We start from the raw sequence: 16033 nt of genomic DNA, 5'->3' as shown, positions 1-16033 counted from the left end.
TATTGGTTTAGATTTTGATTCATAAAACAAAACTGTCTTGACGTGTTATGATCAATTTTTATGCATATAAAGCATGCTAATCATGCATCTTCAGCTTACATATCTTATTTGGTAAACAGAATTCTCATTCGCCAAAAAGTTCAAAATATATATTTAATTTTATATACACTGATGAATATCCGAGTAACAATCATGACTTTCATTGTCAATGGTTGAAGCTTTCTCTGCATAGGTAACTTTCACTGTCAATGGCTGAAGCTTTATCTGCATAGGCAATCTAATAAGTAACCGCAGTCGAATGATCAAGAGGTTCAACAGGGGACTCAGCAACATGCAACATGACAAAGACGAGGCGAGCTTTTTTGGCAGTGTTAAAAGATGAAAAGGCGTAACAGGGGGTCCACAACTTTACAAAGCAACTTGGACACCACCAAAAGGCTGCCCTACTCCAGAACGAGACAATTTATTGTTTAAATGATTTTTGACAACCCCCATGCCCACTTGTGCAAAAGCAACTTTGCACAGGGAAAAAAAGAAATTCACGTTCCTATGATTTTAACTATAAAAAAGATGATCAAATTTCAATACCTGCCTTTCGAAGGTAAAACACTTCCCCCTCAACCAAACATTTGATTGATTTCAAAGGATGTAGACTTATAGCTTCCGTTTTCCTGAAAAAGGGAACCGTGCAAACTTTGAATGGCCTACCGCCTAAATGACTTTTAATGTCTACATTGAACATGTAACATACACTCCCCTCAACCATTCATTTGATTGATTAAAGGAATGTAAACTGATAGCTCCCATTTTCCTGATTGCTCCCTTTTTCCTGTAAAAAAGAGCATCGCAACTACCTACAATGAGCATTGGAAACTTTGAATGCGTACGCCTCACCATTTCAAAATCAAAACTGCTCTAACCGTTCAGAAGATGTTGACAAATTAGTGTTACCACATTCACATGACAAATTAGTATTACCACATTCAAATACAAAGAAACAAAAAGTAACAAAACAATTTTCTTTTCTTTATTATAGTAGTTTATAATGGTGGTCTATTGGAGATTGTGGAATATTGGAGATTGTGGAAGAATACAAATATCTTTGAATTGATTTTTATAACAAATTCAACTGGGATACCTGTATAGTAAAAAGAATTCATGAAGATGGAAAGAACTATATTCTTTACAAAACAGATGCAGAAATGTAAAATTACGGAATTGAAAAATTAAAAAGATGCTCTTCGGTTTATTGGTTACCCCAATCGTCCTTTATGGATGTGAGATCAAGGCAGAAACATGTCAGATTAGAAATGGAGACGAGTAACACAGAATCCAAAAGCATTTAACCATCTGTGATCTCAAAATTAAAACCTCTGTTTCGTACAAAATCTTATTGACAGAAACAGGCATACTTACTTTAGAGGCAGCAAAATCAGTGTTGGCCTAAACTGATCATAGAGGAACAAACACATGGAAACAAAATTTCAAATAATTGAGTAGATGAAATATTAGTATAATGGCTCAAAAAAGAATATTTTAACAAAGAATTTAACCACCGAGTGATGATGGGAAGAAGAATACATAAGAACAAATATCAATTAAAAAGGTAAAATGCTCATACAACAGGTTCTCATCACTTTGAGGTGTGAAATGGGTAAATGAACACTACTAAACGAATGAGAGGTGTGAAATGGGTAAATGGACTTTGCAACATGGGAGTGGTGGAGACAAAGCAAAATTTTATCATGGAATGCCAGCGTACATTGACGTCTGCTCCAACTATTGGGATAACCACCGAGTGATGATGGGAAGAAGAATACATAAGAACAAATATCAATTAAAAAGGTAAAATGCTCATACAACAGGTTCTCATCACTTTGAGGTGTGAAATGGGTAAATGGGCACTACTAAACGAATGAGAGGTGTGAAATGGGTAAATGGACTTTGCAACATGGGAGTGGTGGAGACAAAGCAAAATTTTATCATGGAATGCCAGCGTACATTGACGTCTGCTCAAACTATTGGGATATCCTCTAGCAATCGGCAATTTATATACTTTTTAATTTTTATGGCAGTCCTCCATGAAATATTTGTAGCTCCCCAATACACAACTAGACAGACCATCCGATTTAATGCTCGACATTCTTTATCGAAGAGCGGACATTAAAAAACACTTGATGTTATCTCAGCATGGTGGGGGGCATACTTTTCTAGATGGTTCCATAGGCTGCAGGGCGTACTTTTCTAAATGAAAATCTGGTTCCCACCATTTGAGATGTGACACTGATAGATGGAAGGTCCCTAAGAGTGGGAGGACAGAATTTGTAAATTTTGCAACAAGGGTGTGGTGGAAACAGAGTGGCACTATATGAAGGATTGCACAGCATATGAAGACAGCGCAACCAACATAAAGAAATGTTAAAAGTGAACAACATAAAAGACCTTTTCGAAGGGCAAAGAGACAAGCTAGCAAAATCACATCAAACTAAGAGTTTTATGAGGGTCCCTTAGACTTATGGCATCAAAGATGTCATTAAAAATCTTTCATTCATTCATTCAAATAGTTAGTCCCATACGGGGCACTGAGTAAAAATACAATGACCTTATCTTCCAAAAAATGACCTTATCTTCCAAAATTGATCTCATCCAATGACGAATTGATCTCATCCAATGACAAATTCATCAGGCCCATTTGGAGGAAAATAAGCCAAGGATAAGCGTAATCATGACCGACAAAAAGGGTTCTCGAGTTTGAAAGAACGTCAGAGCAAGAGAAATTGCAGAAAATTACAGCTGGCATTCATAGCGCATCTCATTGACAGAGTATCAATTAAGGTTTGTTGTTGGATAAATTAGTGGTAGTATATGCATTGAAGTTCCAAGATGATTGTCAAGGGCTTACAGAACTTACATTTACTCAAAATTCCGCGATACAACATTAATAAAATAATGACAGCTTACTTCATTGACAAGATGCATACTTACTCGAGGATCAATGTATACCAGCTGGAGAATTTTGGCTCAAGACCATATCTCACCATTTCTGTGAAAATGGTAGCAACTAAAACAAGATCGAGATCAAACCTGTGGAAGGACATTGACTGTGTTATATTCAGGTCTGGACTACCGTTTGTGTACCAAATTAAATACAGACAAACTTCAGTTCTCTACAAACCACTGTTTTCATTAGCTTCGATCCAACTTTGAAACACAAATTCTGCATATGGCACCAAAAAAAAGCAACACGTTTGATATAAATATGAGAGAATAGATACCTTTTGTTCAGAATAATTCACTCGGCAAATTTTAATTTTACTCCGAGACATATATCTCGCCATTTCTGTGAAAAATGGTAGCGACTAAAACAAGATCGAGATCAAACCTGTGGAAGGACATTGTCTGTGTTATATTCAGGTCTGGACTACCGTTTGTTACCAAATTAAATACAGACAAACTCCAGTTCTCTACAACCACTGTTTTCATTAGTTTCGATCCAACTTTGATCCAACTTTGAAACACAAATTCTGCAAATGGGACCAAAAAGATGCAACACGTTTCGATATAAATATGAGAGAATAAGCATCTTTTGTTCAAGATAATTCACTAGTCATATTTTAATTTTACTCCGAGACATCGTATTAGCTATCGTGAAATGCCGAGATGGGAAAAACAATAATTTTAACGAAACTATTTGATTGAACAAAGCATTCTGAACTGAAAACTGATATTTCTTTGTCGTTTATAAAAACAAAGTGAGGCGGCCTGAAAAGAGAAAAACATAGCGAGGGCGCCTGAAAAGAGGAAAGAGTAATGAAACCTCTATTGGAACTACAAGCGAGACTCGAGTAAAAGAAGAGAAGAACAATGAAGTCCACTGATCCTTCTCAAAGACGAAAATGCAATCTCGTTAAAAACGCACTACAGCAGAAAAAGAACATAAAATTGCATTCTAAAGTTAGTACAGCGGAGGAAAGATTTTTGCACTACATATAACAAGTTAGAAACAAATAGTAAGCCAAATATGTACTGTGAAAATAAATCCCTAAACTTATCAACGCTAATTTCTTACGCAATTGGTATATCCTAATAAATTAAGAAAATAAACCCCTAAACTTATCAATACTAATTTCTTACACAATTGGTATATATCCTAATATTCCATAACTTAATTATATAAATCCCTAACTCATCGGTGCTAATTTCTTACATTGATTAATATGTCATAATATATAAGAAATCTATCTGTTCTAGTGAGTACCTGAGCATTATCAAACCATCTATGCAATGAGATAATGCCCATTGAAAGATATAATAACAGTAAACCCTCAACTATCAGAAAACATCGTCGCTTGAAAGGAACAATGACTCCATTCGAGAAAAGAAGCTCAGCTTAAAATCCATTAGTGACAAATTCTATTATAGTATTAAATGTCATAAGAAATTACTTAGCATAACAGTGCTAACTTGTTACTTCTTACAAAGTCAATATATCCTAATATCTAAGAAATCTATCTGATCAAGAATTGAGTACCTGAGCATTATCAAAACATCTATGCAAAATGAGATAATGCCCATTGAAAAAAATGATAACAGTAAACCCTCAACTCACAGAAAAAAAGACACTTCAAAAGATCAATGATTACATTAGAGCAAAGCAGCTTAAGCTTTAAATCCACCACTGTACAGATCTATTATGATATTAAATGTCATAAGAAATTACTTTGAACAGGAGTTTATGGAGCATTACTACTCATTTGGACAACAATGGCCACCACCCTTGGAAGATTAGTGGCTAAAACTAAGTAAACATTGTGAAAATTATTTTCAGAATGAAAATGACTCCACAGCTGAGAGTGGAAATACGCTCTACTATAAAACAGCCATCCTACGGAAATATCTCATACCGGCCCAAATTAGGTACAATTAAAAAGAAATGAATCCTGCAGCCAAAAGAAGACTGCGGGAAAAATTCCTCAAAGTTGACACTGAACACAAAAGTCCTATGAAAGTTTCTTGTCTTTCAGTGGCCCCCTTGGTATCTTGCTCAGAACTTTAGCATCAAAGACCTTGTACTGCTCCTTCAATTTGAACAGCACTTTGTGAACGACTGAATCTATTTGATCTTCATATTTTTCATAGACAACAGGTACAGTGAGTAGAGTGACAAGCCCTATACAAGACAAGCAAGATGAGTCAGGTAATGCTTACCATTTACCATGCATAAAAAGAAGGTACGGATATTATTATCTAAACAAATAATAAGCACAAAAAGAGATATGCTCACCAATATAAACAACAGTCAAAAAGTCACAGCAATTGCCTATAACCGATAGAACATACAGAACGGCAACAACCTGTAAAACAGATGTGCATTAAAACAGTGAGCCAAAGTTTGAACATCCAAACACGGAAAAATGAAGGTACGGAAAGATTTGTGTACATCCAAACAGGCACAAATGAAGGTAAGGAAAAGGTTTGTACATACCAATAGAAGCTTCTTGAAGTCCTTCCCAGATGCAACATCATGTAAGCTTGAAAAGGCTCTGTTGACTTCAACTCTTAGCTCAGATGCAATGTGACGAGTAGTGTCCTCTGAAATAACAACTTCCGGGATATGCGGGGGTGACCTGTCCATGAAGACCAAATAAGTTTCCCTTGTAATATAACGTAGTTACCATCTCATTAGGGAGATTATGCTTGCCACAGTACAATCTTCAGTGAACCAGACCATGTTCTTAAAAACGTGTAACTGGCCGTACTGCCTCATTGGAGAGAAATGTCAATAGAAATACAAAATGGTGGGACAAATATACTATGTCAAAGGCTGAAGTATGTACTTTATCAGAAGTTGCAGAGGTACATGCTAATACCATCTCCTAGTGGTAGCATCCCTAACATAGGGCCGATGTTCCTAGATTCACCAAGCATCTAACTACATGAGAGCATTGTAATACCATCACGCAAAGAAATACATACTTTCCCACTAAATTTGGAGCAGCAATTTTTCAACTTCATTTCATAATATATTCATGCTTCAAGAATATAATATAATCCTTAATTCATTTCATAAGTTCATAACAACAACTGAATGCAACTAAATTTTATTTTTAACAAAAATTTCTTTAAAATGCTTAGTGTTAATACAATGAAGATTGAGATTATCATTAAGCAATTTCATATTCCCTGAGACAATGTTTCGCGAAAAAGCTTCTCAAAAATTATATCCTATTTAACTGAATAAAAATCTTGGGATCAATTGGTAACTCCAATTTAAAGGTAGCATAATTAATAAGTCCAGACTCTTTATCTAATCCTAAAACAGCAACAATTCTTATTTAGTCTCATACCAGCATTTTCACCCTTTCAAACAACAATCATTTTCATTTAGGACATATATACTGTCACTAAATATTCCCAACTCCAATTGACAATCTGTTTACTCAACTAACTACATGCAGTGAACAGTATTTCAGAATTTCTTCAACAATTAGTGTTATACACACCGATAACTGGTCGTGTAATCGGACATTTTTTGGAAATTTGTTCCCCAGACAACTTTTAAAATTAATTGATGGTTCAAGTATTGACTGACAGTGTCACGAGTCCACAAACTCCTGTAGTGTTCCCCCTTTCAGCCATTAGCATCCTTTTCATTGGGTGGACTTTATCTTGTAAAGTGAATAAATAATAAATATTCATGAGCAGACAGAATAGCAAAATGGACTAAATGGCCCTACTCCTAGAGTGGATATATAATATCAGAACATAACTAAGTGGAACATAGGAGTCGCATTAACCTTTGAATATCTGAACATAGGAGCCAACACATGGGTACATCCCTAAATTGAATATCTGTTCATAACCGAGTGTAATTTAATTATCTTAATTGAAAGAATGGAATATGATCTACTAAACTGTAATGTGAATTAGTGTAACTCCCATATTGAAGTGCCTGACTATCTTGTTCACTGAATACCGCATTCGTCTAAGACATATCCTGTGAATGAATGGAGTATGATATACTAAACTCTAATGTGAATTAGAGTAACTCGCATACTTAAGTGCCTGACTATCTTGGTTCAATGAATACCGCATTCATGTAAGACATATCCTGTCAATCAAGCAGACTCCTACCTCTCAAAATAATGCTATACAAAAACAACAAGACACCAAACTAGAGCAGGGCCGCAAATCAAACACAATATTTCTAACCAGTACAAATAAATTACCAACCTTTTCAAGATGTGAAACCAGGATATCTGACCTAATTAATAGACTACGGAAAACAACCCAAAATATTTTGACCAACAATAATAAACATAGTTTTGCAGGAGCACACAACACAACAGTAAGCAACAACTTTGACTGTGTACAACAAAAGAGGCTAAAGTAAAACCAAGGACTACTAATACGTAAAAGAGAGAATGAAAATGAAACCAAAAACTAGATCGGAAGAGGCATTTATATCCACAACCTGTTACTCGCAAACAGCCACTAACTTAAAAGTGGAAGCTCGAACTCCCAATCCGTTTCAAACTTAGACCCAAACACTTCAAAAGCCTAATAGTAATTCTTTCAAAACATCTACATTAAGTTATACATATTGCCTAGCAAACCCCAGAATTACCAAACACGCTGAAATAATTCACTAAACCACTGAAAATGAGCCTGCTTCCTAGATGAAAACAGTTCAAAATCAACAAAATCTTCCCTCGACTGATAACCAAACAATCACAGCAAATAACGAAAGTTAACAAATATCAGCATATCAGCATTACCTTTTCAAGAAGGCGGCAGAATTAATCCAAATGAACAAGATCACCAGTGAGAGAATCAGCACATGGCATACAAATGTGAGTAGCGGATATTCCATGGCTTCAAATAAAATCCACAGCACAGTCGCCCCAACCAGAAAACTAGCAGACAGTTGTTTATTCCTCCACAACACTAAATCAGCAACTGCCATTAAATAACATGACCAGTCAAAATCTCATCAAACATATCAAATAACTATTGTCGAAAATAATATGAAAATATATTAACAAATTTCTCACAATTTATCCAATTCCTTTTCAAGTTCTTTAGATAAGAGAAAAAGAGGCAATTGCAACACATTTATTTGCTCGTTTGTTTGCATCAAATTTTACCAAGAATAAAGTATGGCAATATTTGACAAATAGTAGGCAAGAGCCTAGAACACAATGGTAACTTGTGAGCCTCTCATGTGGGAGGTCTTGTGTGAGTCTACTGGAACTTAACACATTAATATAATTAAATACAACATATAATAATTAATCTAGGTTTTGGCCCATTACCGACCCAAAAAAACAAAAAAAATTGACAAATAACATTAAAGAGGGTTACAGTTCTTGAAACTAATGCTTTTCTTTTTTTTCAGAACTTCTGTTAGAAAAGCAAGGAAAGTAGGGAATTCTAGCTGATAAGATAAAGGAAACTGGTCTTAACAGCTTCCTATTAAAGTTTAAACAAATTGGTTTTTCGCAAAGATCGTCAAAATTTTAAAACTTACACTAGCCTTAATATCCTCGACATAAATCGGCAGCTACTTTTCCCAAAAATGTTAAGACTAACCACGAAGCAGAACGGATCAGAAGTCTTTCCAAAAAGAGAAACTTGAGGAAGAAAACAGTCAGAAAACGCTGACAAAGACTCGCATGGTTTTCCTCATTGTCAAGGTCATAGCTGTAATTTAGTAAAAGCGATAACTGAAACATATAACAGAATCAGAATCCTATGAAAGGAAACCCACAAAAAATATATAAGCGCCTTCGCACGGACAAAAGTTTGCTAATCAGATGAATGCGATAAATACTTGTGTCTGGATCTCACCGACTTGAAATGAGGATATACTGCTATACATTATAAAATTAAAAATTAAAAATTAAAAACATAAGAAAATCCGAAGGGATCGGAATTTCGACAAATACCAGAAAAAGCTGAAGGCATTTAACAGAAATAAATCAGGACTCGGTAAAACACCAAGGGGAAAACAAAAATCAGCACACTGAAGACATTTAACAGAAATAAATCAAGAGTCGGTCAAACACCAAGAGGAAAAAAAAAAAAAAAAAATCAACACACTACCTGTTTCAAGTGAGCTAAACTAAAGCATCCCACGAATTTCTGGAAAAAAAAAAAAATCCAAAAAAGTGACATTCGATCATAAATAACAAGCGAAAAAAAGTAAGGGTTTATAAAATTTCCAATTAAAAAACAGAAATATGAAATGGATAAGAGGGTAGAGGAGATGCTGACCTATTTGCTCTCAGTGGGACGAACTGCTAATTAAGCTAATCAGTCTACGAACCCGCCGTACCTATGTAAAGTAATAGAAAGGAAAAAAATGTAGGAGAGATTTCTCTTACGCTTTCCTCCGCCGATTAGATGGTGCACAGATTTCTGTCTGCCAAAAAGTTTGTTAACCGAGGAAGAAATGGACGGCTTCTCATCGTCGTCAGATGAGGAAGAAGAGTGATGGGCATGCATCTTCTCCGTTATGTTGTCCATGAGCGATCGATTGACAACATTCTCCTCAGAACTCTGATCTGCCATAACTAGGGTTTGAATCCTCTGCAAATTTTTCGATGCAAAAGAAAAAGGATTTCAACGACGCCAAGCTTCCTAATATTCCCACTCCAGTAGTCGAGTGATAAAGGCGACACATAAACCCGCTTAAAACGTCTAGATATGTGAGATTTGATCTAACGGTTTGGAAATGGCGGCTCCTCTAAGCCGTCCGATGAGCTTGCTGAGTCCTGAATAGAACTGTGGGGTTTATGCCACGTGGCGGAGAAAGCGGTCTCGTGGTTCAACGTGGCGAATTTTGAAGGCGGTGATTTATGGCTGCTACCAATGAAGCTTGTCTTCGGATCTTTTGAATTTATCCAACACAAATTTTTGATGGACGGCCAAAGGAGGTGCCGCCCAAATGAGGGGCCCCTCTCCCTCTCGCTGTTTCTCACATTTAGTACAACCTACACACCACATGGCTAAGAAAAAAGCTTAAATGGGGAATTGCTCAAAAGCAGAGTTGGATTGGAAAGGGGGACAAACTTAGGCCATGGGCCACAAGTTGGGCGTTGTCTATGTAGGGCCACAATGCACTTTTATTAATTAATTTAAAAATTACTTATAATAGTTTTATAAATTTTAATTTATTAAAAAATACAAACAAATTAGTTATGCAGGTGCATTTTGGCCCTTCTATGGCCAAAACCCACACGTTATAGGAAAACAGCTCTTTGTTTTTTGTATTTTAAATTCTTATTTTTATTTTCCAAAGTTTTTCTATTTAAAGTTGTTTTAGTTATTTCATATGTGAATATAAGTTTTAAGTTGTTAAGAGTCAAGGATTAAGAGGTATTCATTCTCATAAATTTGTTTATAAAATGATCTTGTTCTCATTTCTTATGATGTGGAAGTTTTGCATTCAGAAAGACTTGATTCTTAGTGGGCTCTTTGAGAAATTTTTAACTTCACTGGGGAAAAGGTGTCAATAGTCGTTATAGTTATCTTCGTGCACCCTGTATATTCTAAATGGTATATCAGATTTTGACAAATAAAAAATGTTGGCTCTATCTGTGACTTAATTGCTTAAAGCAAAGGTTTCAACTTCTAGGTATTAATGATGCACATTGTAGTTGTTATGCATGAAAGGATCAAAAAGTGGTAATTTCAAAGTGTTGTTCAATACTTACTCAAAATCATCGATACCTGTGGACATATATTCTAATAGTGGTGCACAAATGGGCCAATTATTAATCAAAAAGGCTAAAAAATGATCAACTATTAGGACATAAATGGTCGACTATTGGTACATATAAGATTAATTAAATGAATGCTTATTAAGGGGTCAGTATGATAATAAGTGAATTGTTAGTGGACTCTTGGTTAACACTCTTATAAATGATTAGGTCATTGCACAAAGTTATAGGCCACCCAACTAGGGGAAACAAGCCAATTGTCGCCCGTGTACACAATGTTACCACGTTAACCGTTACCTTTACCCCCCATTGATCGCCCAAAAAAACCTCAGTGCCTGCACACAAACATGCCAAAAGGAATCAAGATGAACACCAATACTCGTTACCTTTTACACTAATACAAACTCACTTGAAATGGGCAGTTATTGGCACAAACATGTTTAAAATACACACATCATTTCACAAAAAATTTGACATTTGTAATAATAAAAAACATATTGGTGCACATAATTGCATATTTACGTGATTGATTTCAAAACACAAATTGATTGTATTTATGTTCACTTTAGATTACATTAAAGTGCACACATGCACGGTTGTAGGTGCATTACAAATTTTGTTACATACAAATATGCACCGCTATTGGTGCATAACTAGTTTTTTTACATTCTCTTTTGCACATGGATCAGAAATAAATGTTGAAGCTTCTTGCATTTAACCCAACTTCAATTGGTACATGCATGCACAACTAATGGTGTAAGGCTCACCAATTGAATTGAATTAAGTAGATGCAAGCATGAAAAATGAAATTAATTAAATAGATGGATGTAGAAAAAAGAAGACACAAATAATATTGATTTGAATCCAAGAAGCCACCGCATTAAGTGAACATTAAATGCAATTCATTGTATGAAATGACTGATCACTTCCCACCATAATTCAAAATTCAAATCAACAAATTATTCCTTCTATGACCAAATTCTTATAAAAATGATACAATGCCACGTTAATAACTTTGAAAAACTCCTTGTCTGAGCGCTCCCAATTTATTCTTTGCAGTTTGTAAATTCTCTGTGCTTGTTCAGGTTTGTAACACGCTGTTCAATTCATGTTTATTTAATATTTTAGTGGTTTGAATGCACTTTAATTACCAATTGTATTTTCTATTTGTGTGTTTCAAATGCATGTTGTTTTCCAAGTTTCATACCCTATTATAGTGGTTTGAATGCACATTCTTTTCTAGGTTAATACACTATTCAAATCATGTTTATTTCCTATTTTAATGTTTGGAATTCACTTTAATTACCAATTGTATTTTCTATTTGTGTGTTTCGAATGCATGTTGTTTTCCAAGTTTCATTTCCTATTATAGTGGTTCGAATACATGCTCTTTTCCAAGTCTTAGTGTTTGTCCTGCATCATTTATACCAATTTTGACTGCTTTAAAATCATTTTTTTAATCTACATTTATTGGTTTGCCTCCTAAGTGTATTTCCCATGCTCTAAATTTATCTATAAATATTTTGTAAATTGACCTCTTGTAAAAACTAATTTTTATCCAATTTTTACTACTTTGATTGCTTCTTAAAAATGTAGTTTATACAATTTTATTGCCTTGACTACTTCTTATAAACATAGTTTATACAATTTTACTTCTTTGACTACTAAGTGAATGGTACATGGTTATTATTAATGTTTCTATCTTTGTTCGATTCTCATTTTTCCCTATTATTGTATGCAAAATATACACTACCATAAAATTCAATGCAAGTTATTTTTTCCATTTTATTAGCTTCTATTGTACAAATATTGATGAGTTTTACTACTTTCACTGGTTACTAATGTATCACTAACTGCATTTCAAACCTATTGTCGTCAACAACTATATAACATCATTGGGGTTGCATTAGGGTTTACTATATTTCTAAGTTGTCAATGAGTAGAATAGTACATGTAGTCTGCATAATTCACTTTCTTTTTTTGTAATGTATTTAATGGTGATATGTTGGATGACGTGGCAATCCGTACGGCTGACATGTCAGATCTATACGATATGGACTACTTATGTGGCAGTCGACATGGATGGGCTAAGTTGGCAAACGTGGATTGTTGTGTGGCTTGTACAGTAGTTGACATGTCTGACTAACTGGGATCTGTGTGGCAGTCTGCATAAGTGTTGATGTGGTCGCTGACATGGATAGTCGCAAGTGGATGGGGCACTTGAAAGTTTTTAGCCGACAGAAGTTCGGCGATCGCCAACGGTCAATAGACGGTGGCCGAAAGATAACAATCGTCAGGAGTTTTGGCCACCGTGAGAGAAGCTAGCAGTCGAAGTTTGGCAGGTGGCAGGTGCGATGGGCAATGTCGTCAATATTGTTGTCAATGGGAGAGTTGACGTTGGCAAGAGGAAAGCTAGTGGGTGATGTGTGGGACTTTAGTCCCACATGCACCATATTTTTAAATGTTGCAGTGAATAAAAAATGCAGACTGCAGAGATTGAAGCGACCTTGGAGGTTGCCAATATGTGAGATCTGTCACAGTTTGTTGGATCTGTTGGATGAGGAATACTCTAGTTTGTGGGGAGATCCGTCGGTATGTTGTGGTTGCCAGTTATGTGATGAAGTCTAACATTTGTAAATAGAATATGTCAGTAGAATATTCTACGGGCACTGGAATTCGACCACCCAGTTTGCCTGCAAAAAAATGCTTCTCTACAGGCCTAATAGGCCAAAAAAATTCTTTAAAAAAATAGCAAATCCAAAAAAAAATTGTAGAGATGCGAATATATAAAATGTAGATTCAAAAATTAAATGTACAGATCTGAAAAAATCATACCAATTTTGCAAATCGAGCCTTTGGGTTCCAGTTTGCAAAAATATTTTGCCTCAATTTTGACTATGGCCTATGGTAGGAAAATTTATAGTCAAAATTCATTGAATTGACACTCTGGACGCAATGGTGAGGTCTGTTTTGGCTATAGACACTCCCAATAGCTATAGATACTCTGAATCTAAATTGTGGTCCTTTGAAAGGTGAAGCAAAAATGGTCTCCAATGGCTATGAAATGACGCTCCCTCAACTTTGATACCATGTAAGAATTTGCCTTAGGGCAAAATGACACCAAGATTAAGAAGCTCAAGAACAAAGAACAATGTGGACCAAATGATGTATGATCATAATAACAATATGAGAATGAATAATTGATTAATACACACTACAAGCGCCTGTATATAAAGGCCTCTAAAATGACTAGGAGATAGCAAAATGATAAGCCTCACAACTAAGAACATATCCACCAAGAGTGGATTATCCTCCATTAAGCACATAATTTTGTGCAATGATGAGAGGATAAGCTTACATAGGTGTATCACATAAAAAGATGTAGACACCATGTGCTTAATTAGAGTGCGAACAACTATGTTGTCTACATGACAACTCAGTTGAATATGCAAACTCCTGTGTTGTCAACAAGACAACTCATATGACTATGCATACTCCTAGGTGTCTACATGATAACTAATATAATAATGCATTAACCTAAGTAAACTTAATTAAAGTGTAAATAGTAATTAATTATTTACACTAACATGTAAGAATTTGCCTTAGGGCAAAATGACACCAAGATCAAGAAGCTCAAGAACAAAGCACAATATGGACCAAATGATGTATGATCATAATAACAATACGAGAATGAATAGTTGATTAATACACACTAGAAGTGCATGTATATAGAGGCCTCTAAAATGACTAGTAGTTAGCAAAATGATAAGCCTCACAACTAAGCACATGTCCGCCAAGAGTGGATTATCCTCCATTGAGCACATAAGTTTGTGCAATGATAAGAGGATAAACTTACATAGGTGTATCACATAAAAAGATATTGTAGACACCATGTGCTTAATTAGAGTGTGAACAACTATGTTTTCTACATGACAACTCAGTTGAATATGCAAACTCTTGTATTGTCAACAAGACAACTCGTATGACTACACATACTCCTAGGTGTCTACATGACAACTAATATAATAATGCATTAACCTAAGTAAACTTAAGTAAAGTGTAAATAGTAATTAATTATTTACACTAACAGTTAATGAGTATAATAGTACATGTAGTCTACATAATTCACTTTCTTTTTTTGTAATGTATTTAATGGTGATATGTACTGCTCATTCTGCAAAGTTGTATTCATTGTATTAATCCTACAAAAATTTGTATTCACAATGTTGTCTTAGGTCTCCACTTTTTAAAATGAATGCCTAGTTTTTTCATGTCCTTTTGTATAAATTCCTATTAGTTATCTCATATTTTTAGTAATGGATTGTAGTGGAGTAATTCTGCAACATGCACAATTAGTTGTCTGATGTGTTCACATTGTTGCCATTGAATACATTACAAAACTAACTATGCATGGTGCAAACAAAGTAATCTGATGTCAACGATGAATTCATGAACTTGTCAATCTACTTGAGTTGTGATCATTATACTCCATAATTTCACAATGATGTCTACCTTTTATCATCTTCTTAATGGATACCCAGCAATCCCCTCTTCATTTGTACAATGTTTTCGATGAGTACATTACACATTGATCACACCAAATCCCTCAATTAAAATTGTAATGGTCTACACATATACATTAAAAAGCGATTCAACCAATTGCTATCATAGGTATCCAATGTATTCATCGAAATAGAATGATGGACAGAGAAAATGAATATATCCAATTAGCAATTGTTTTTGTGTCAATGAATATTCACTTTATAATATAAACCTGCTCACTCAGTAGAAAAGGTGGCAATGGGGTCGTTTTAATTAAAACACATTGTCCATAGAAGAAACTAAAACCTCATGTTATTACACCCCACTGTGACCTTAACTTAACCACGAGCAACCTTATTACCATGCACAGTCACACGTATTACCATTCACCAAATGCCACATTACCACTAGTAGTTAACCCATTTACTAGGGCAAATTTATCCTAAACTGATTTATTTTCATCGTGTAGAAGTCACTCACATAGCTCCTGCCAATGCTTCCCCCTACTTTTGTCTCTATCATTTTTCTCAACGTTGTTATTCTTATGCATTTGAGGCGAGAACTCACAAAGTAACAATATCTTGTTGTTGTTTATCATTCATTTAGTGTTTCCATGATTATCCTACAGTTTTTGTTTTATGTCTTTGGAGTTTCACCATGAAATGATTGCATTTATTGTGAGAGAAAGTAATTATTTGAGAATATGGTAAAGATATAGTGTAGAATGTTGATAAAATCATAAAATGTCAATAACTAAAAGATAGTGT

The 16033-nt window shown here is 34.9% G+C and overlaps 1 protein-coding gene and 1 long non-coding RNA gene across 3 annotated transcripts; both read right to left on the bottom strand.

The window, feature by feature from the left end:
• Nucleotides 1-276: 276 nt before the first annotated feature.
• Nucleotides 277-4432, bottom strand: LOC149564858 (uncharacterized). 2 transcript variants are annotated; one of them, XR_016361966.1, is made up of 4 exons: nt 3276-4432; nt 2986-3084; nt 589-829; nt 277-443 (listed from the first exon to the last, which is right to left on the bottom strand). It is a non-coding gene; the product is annotated as an uncharacterized LOC149564858 (long non-coding RNA). The 2 variants fall into 2 exon arrangements; XR_016361967.1 differs by lacking the exons at nt 2986-3084; nt 3276-4432 and having other exon boundaries at nt 589-908.
• Nucleotides 4433-4659: 227 nt separating this feature from the next.
• LOC149564857 (reticulon-like protein B1) lies at nt 4660-9669 on the bottom strand. Its single transcript, XM_089818430.1, has 5 exons — nt 9387-9669; nt 7779-7959; nt 5486-5627; nt 5285-5354; nt 4660-5170 (listed from the first exon to the last, which is right to left on the bottom strand). Exons 1-5 carry the CDS (start codon nt 9571-9573, stop codon nt 5001-5003), a joined length of 750 nt encoding a protein of 249 aa, XP_089674556.1. The 5' UTR covers nt 9574-9669; the 3' UTR covers nt 4660-5000.
• Between the last annotated feature and the right edge of the window lie 6364 nt (nt 9670-16033).

This window comes from Cupressus sempervirens, chromosome 3 (genome assembly GCF_028749045.1).
Source record: "Cupressus sempervirens isolate cs-2001-9-10 chromosome 3, ASM2874904v1, whole genome shotgun sequence".
NCBI classification, from domain to species: domain Eukaryota; kingdom Viridiplantae; phylum Streptophyta; class Pinopsida; order Cupressales; family Cupressaceae; genus Cupressus; species Cupressus sempervirens.
The sequence above is the reverse complement of the archived record's forward strand: the minus strand, read 5'-3'. Positions and strand labels throughout refer to the sequence as shown.